Source organism: Lolium rigidum, chromosome 3, assembly GCF_022539505.1.
Source record: "Lolium rigidum isolate FL_2022 chromosome 3, APGP_CSIRO_Lrig_0.1, whole genome shotgun sequence".
In the NCBI taxonomy this organism is placed as follows: Eukaryota; Viridiplantae; Streptophyta; class Magnoliopsida; order Poales; family Poaceae; genus Lolium; species Lolium rigidum.
In genome coordinates this window covers 59,689,921-59,695,688 of record NC_061510.1, presented here as the reverse complement: position 1 = coordinate 59,695,688, position 5,768 = coordinate 59,689,921, and the positions used below count along the sequence as shown (strand labels likewise).

Sequence of the window (5,768 nt, the reverse complement as noted above, 5' to 3'; positions counted from 1 at the left end):
AATACTTAATGCAATTGTCCGTTGTTAGCAACTTAATACTGGAGGGGGTTCGGATGATAACCCGAAGGTGGACTTTTAGGCATAGATGCAGTTGGATGGCGGTCTATGTACTTTGTCGTAATGCCCAATTAAATTTCACCTGTACTTATCATGACATGTATGTGCATTGTTATGCCCTCTCTATTTGTCAATTGCCCGACTGTAATTTGTTCACCCAACATGCTTTTATCTTTTGGGAGAGACACCTCTAGTGAACTGTGGACCCCGGTCCATTCTTTTATACTAAAATACAAATCTGCTGCAATACTTGTTCTTTACTGTTTTCTTGCAAACAATCATCTTCCACACAATACGGTTAACCCTTTGTTACAGACAAGCCGGTGAGATTGACAACCTCATCTGTTTCGTTGGGGCAAAGTACTTTGGTTGTGTTGTGCAGGTTCCACGTTGGCGCCGAAATCTCTGGTGTTGCGCCGCACTACATCCCGCCGCCATCAACCTTCAACGTGCTTCTTGACTCCTACTCGGTTCGATTAAACCTTGGTTTCTTACCGAGGGAAACTTGCCGCTGTGCGCATCACACCTTCCTCTTGGGGTTCCCAACGGACGTGTCAATTACACGCATCGATTCATCGATCGTCCTTATGGGTGCAAACCTGTAGGATGCAAGTGGGTGTTCAAGAAAAAGCTTAGGCCCGATGGTACTATTGAAAAGTACAAGGCACGTCTTGTGGCCAAGGGTTATACCCAGAAAGAAGGTGAAGATTTCTTTGATACATACTCACCTGTTGCCAGATTGACCACCATTCGAGTGCTACTATCCTTGGCTGCCTCACATGGTCTTCTCGTTCATCAAATGGATGTTAAGACTGCTTTCCTAAATGGAGAGCTTGAAGAGGAAATTTATATGGAGCAGCCTGATGGATTTGTAGTAGATGGTCAAGAAGGAAAGGTGTGTAAATTACTGAAATCTTTATATGGGCTTAAGCAAGCGCCTAAGCAGTGGCATGAGAAGTTTGAAAGAACTTTAACCGTTGAAGGCTTTGTTGTAAACGAAGCTGACAAGTGTGTATACTATCGCCATGGTGGGGGCGAGGGAGTTGTTCTTTGTCTCTATGTCGATGATATATTGATATTCGGGACCAACCTTACTGTGATTAAGGAGGTCAAGGAGTTCCTATCTCGTTGTTTTGAGATGAAGGACTTGGGAGTAGCTGATGTGATCTTAAACATCAAGCTGCTGAAGGATGACGATGGTGGGATTACATTGGTTCAGTCCCACTATGTGGAAAAGATCCTAAGTCGCTTCGGGTATAGCGACTGTAAATCTTCTCCAACGCCTTATGATCCTAGTGTGATAATTCGTAAGAATAAAAGAATTGCTAGAGATCAATTGCGATACTCGCAGATCATTGGCTCGCTTATGTATTTAGCCAGCGCCACGAGGCCTGACATCTCCTTTGCGGTAAGTAAACTCAGCCGTTTTGTGTCTAGACCTGGAGATGTTCATTGGCATGCTCTTAAGAGAGTTTTGCGCTATTTGAAAGGCACTGCGAGTTATGGCATTCACTATACTGGGTATCCAAGGGTACTTGAGGGTTATAGTGATGCAAATTGGATATCTGACGCTGATGAGACTAAGGCCACAAGTGGTTATTTATTTACACTTGGAGGTGGCGCTGTTTCCTGGAAGTCTTGCAAGCAGACCATCATTACGAGGTCAACTATGGAAGCAGAACTCACAGCATTAGACACAGCCACTGTTGAAGCAGAGTGGCTTCGTGAGCTCTTGATGGACTTACCTGTGGTTGAGAAACCAATACCCGCTATTCCTATGAACTGTGATAATCAAACTGTGATCGTCAAAGTAAAGAGTTCTAAGGATAATATGAAGTCATCAAGGCATGTGAAGAGGAGACTAAAAACTGTCAGGAAAATGAGAAACTCCGGAGTTATAGCGTTGGATTATATCCATACGTCTAGACGAGGACCTCAGCGACTTCAGCGGACCTCAGCGACTTCTTCGGCAACCTCAACATGGGCGACAACTTCTTCCCGGACCTCAGCGACTTCTTCGGCAACCTCAACATGGGCGACAACGACGCTGCTGCAAAGTATGTGATCTTATCGTCTCTCCTTCAGTTTCTGTTAGAGTTTCTTCTTCTAGTTTGTGTGGTAGATGCGATCAGTTTAACTTGTTTAGATGTGATCTGCTCATCTACCTTACTAGTCTGCATGATTAGTTTATTTGTTATTTTCGTAGTCATGATTTATCATTTACTTGTACGGATTATTTCATATGGATATTTGCTTATATATTCAACAAATCTTAAAGACACAAATAATTAATCATTTATACAAAGATCTTAAAGCTGCCATCATTTTCTCACCAAATCTCTCAACCTCACCGATCCTCTCTGTCACCCTCAACCTCTCCGTCTCTCATCTCTTTGCTCCCTGGACCAGTCTGTCCCGGCAATCCAAGCGATGGAGGGGGAGGGGATGGAGGGTCTCTCCCGGCGATCACCACGATGAGAGGAGGGGGCGCGTCGGAGGGGAGGGGAAGGCGACGGCCGGTCTGTCCCGGCAAATCCTTTTCCAGTTAAATTCCGTGAGCGTTGCATGCCGGCAGGCTTGCGGCAGTTCCCAGTGCAGCATCCAAAGTGTTGGTAATTCCTTGCTTCAGCTGAACCATTGATCTGCCGACGATATTCTAGCAGCCAGGAAAATGGATTTCAATGGCTCATTCGTTCCAGACTAAAAATATATATGCTTTGCGATTATCCAATTTGCAGTAATCATGCCTTCTGTACTTGTTAAAGATGAATTGCTCATGTCGCATCCATAGAAATATTCGCTCCTTGTTCTGGCTACGGCAAGCAAAATTGTACTACAGGGGTCGTGTACGCCCCGGTAACAGGAAAATGCCCATTTTTTACTGGTGCAAATTCAAAATACAGTATTGAAATCTTCGAGAAATCCATCAGGATCACCCGTCTTTCAGAAATTCCTCGGCCATGGTATTCACTGCTTCCTCCCAACCTCCCGCCGTTCCGACCACCACCTCCTCCCCTCCTGCCTGGGTCCTCCTCGACACGGTGGGCTACATGAAGGCGAGGAAAATGCATCACACCTTCGAATCCATGTCGGTCCTTTTAGGAAGTAAAAATGTTGTAGGAGGAGACACAATTCTCAGCAATGTCTTGGCACTTCGCTAGCTAGTACTATCTCCGTTCCAAAATGTGAGCTTTAAGAAAAGCTAAATTAGCTTTGTAAAAAGGTTTATATTTCGAAACGGAGTTAATATCTCTGTATGTTCTTTTAGGTAATATCTCCGTATGTTTAGCCTGGACTCTCACAAATTCTCACTGTAAAATAGAAAAAGATCTGACCATTTTACACATGTCAATAATATCCACGTTTCTGATTACACACAAAATAATTGAACACTAGGGAAAAGCCCTATCTACGTACTAATACACAAGTTATGACTGATGGAGCCGATGCCATGAACGTGACACTGTTTATGCATGGCATGCATATCCATGCATACAAACGACGACATGCATGGGGCCGGCCGTCTGTATCGATCATTCCAGTGAGTAGCAGATCTGGTCGAACGCCTCGACGTGCTCCTCTGCGACGGCCACGAAGAGGTCGACGCCGCCCTTGCCGTTGCATGACGGCACGAAGATCATGAGCCCCTCCGGCAAGTCCGGCGGCAGGAACGCGGACGGCGGCCCAGTGCCAAGGTCTATTTGGTGGAACTTGAACCCCAGCCAGCTGTCCACCTCCATGTCCGGGCACAGCATGGTGCCGGCATCGGCCGCCGTCGTAACGAGCTCCTCCCCGTTCGCGTCCGCCACATTGCCGAAGTCGACAAACGACTGCACGTACTCGTCGTCGATGCACGCCACGGCATCGCGGATGGCGCCGACAACTCCGCCGTAGCTCCAGCTCAGAACGTCCCGGGCCTGAAGCCTCGGGAACGCCCACAACACCATGTTCCCGGAGAAGTCCATCGGAACGGGAGGGTCGGCCCTGCCCCTGCAGTTCACGGCTACCCTCACCTTGGTGAACTCCTCCGGGTTCAGGTCCCGCGCCGCCGTCAACTTCTTCCACACGTGCGCGAGCAGGCACTGGAACGTGCTGCAGCGGGAGCCGACGCGGGCTTTGAGGTCAGCGACGAAGTCGGCCGTGAAATGAACCGCGAGGTTCTTGATTCTGTTCATGGGGACGGGTTTCTTGTCGTGTGCATTCATGAACTCGAGCGACCGGTGGTCGAAGTCCGGCGCCGGCGTGCTGCGAGGCACGGCGGTTGCCGCGCGGTCGAGGAAAGGTGACGGCGCGACGAAGTCCTTGCCCTCGCGCACCGCGCTCGCCCACGTCGTGAAGAAGGTGCTCATGGAGTGGCCGTCGGCCGCGTGGTGGTGGGAGGTTATGCCGATCACCACACCGCCGCACCTGTACCGGTTCAGCTGGATCTGCAGCAGTGCCACCCCGAAGCTCTCCTGAAAATTTTACGTACAAGCAGTTACAGCATGCATGCATGTGACGTAAGTCGTGGTGACCCAGAGAGAAATTATGGGTACCTCCGGTATTGTAGGGTACAAGTCGTCGACGCTGGCGACCATGCGGCCGTCGACGAGCACTTCCGACAGGTCGACCGGGACGGTGGTCTCTACGACAAGGACGCCCTCGTTGTTGAGGTGGATGAACCGCCGGCCCTGGTCGTCGACGGCGAGGCGGCCCGCCAGGTGAGGGTACGATGAGACGGCCTTGTGGAGGCCCTCTTTGAGCGCTTCGTTGGACGGCGCCGGCGCTGCGTACGCGAGCACGGTGGGGATGAAGATGTCAATGGCGACGCGGTCGAACACTGTCAGCGGCATCTTCTCCCCGGAGAGCGGGTGCGGCGCAGAGTAGGCTGGCCGCAGCATCGTCCTGCTCGTAATCTCCATTGATCAGAAGTTCAGAACGTATGTTGTTCGTACTGATCTGTATAGCCTAGAGTTGCACAGGTGCGCGCGCTTTTGGTGAACGAAGAGGCATGTAGACTTGGCGTATTATATAGTGTACGCAGAAGTGATTGGCAGTCTTTTTCTCTATGGATTACCACGGAGGCAGGACGAAGATGGAAAATTCAGAGATCTAGATTTTTATGCGGCGGTAGTGCAAACATTCTTTTTCGTGCGTGCGCACCAAGAAGGCAACTAGTCGTACCGGCGTGCTGAAGCTCCGCTCTTTTTTTCCGCTCTGTCGTATGTAAAGTCGTAAACACGTCAACGTAAGTACCAGTCTCATCGACTCATCTCTCCCTCTGACCAGTACTACTGTACTAGTCGTCGACCACAGCAAGCACTCCTACTCCTAATAGTATAGCAAAAGTATTCACCGTGTTCCCATTAGTAGTCACTATGTTCTTCAACGAACTTGATGGCTACACGCAAGGCCAAGGTGTCGCCAGCATCCTCAACGACCACGCCTTCTCCCCGGCCGTGGCTACCGGCGTAGCTCGTCCCCAAGTCGCCGCCCGTGACTCGGTCGATGAAATGGTCGAGTCTCAATCAAGGGCGACCGAGATTGGGGTTGTCAAATTCATGTCCCAATTAGATTTTTCGCACAATCAAGGGCTTGATGACCTCCACTTCGGCGATGAAGAGGAGGTCGCAGAAGTGATGGCCGAGGAAGAATAGGCCGATGAAGATGAGTCTGAGGACGTGGTGACTGAGGTGGCGCAGCTAAAAGACAAGGTCAACGCCAAGAGCAAG

General features: G+C 49.7%; 1 protein-coding gene across 1 annotated transcript; it reads right to left on the bottom strand.

Moving 5' to 3' along the window:
- Window positions 1-3,590: 3,590 nt before the first annotated feature.
- On the bottom strand, window positions 3,591-4,967 carry LOC124696319 (tryptamine benzoyltransferase 1-like). Its single transcript, XM_047229052.1, has 2 exons — window positions 4,593-4,967; window positions 3,591-4,511 (listed from the first exon to the last, which is right to left on the bottom strand). The coding sequence occupies exons 1-2, from the start codon at window positions 4,956-4,958 to the stop codon at window positions 3,591-3,593; spliced, it is 1,287 nt and encodes a 428-aa protein (XP_047085008.1). The 5' UTR covers window positions 4,959-4,967.
- Window positions 4,968-5,768: the final 801 nt, after the last annotated feature.

Coding starts and splice junctions, on each gene's coding strand:
- LOC124696319 (XM_047229052.1), bottom strand. CDS start 4,958: ATGGAGATTACGAGCAGGACGATGCTGCGGCCAGCCTACTCTGCGCCG. Junction 4,512..4,592: donor TGTACCCTACAATACCGGAG/GTACCCATAATT, acceptor TAAAATTTTCAG/GAGAGCTTCGGGGTGGCACT.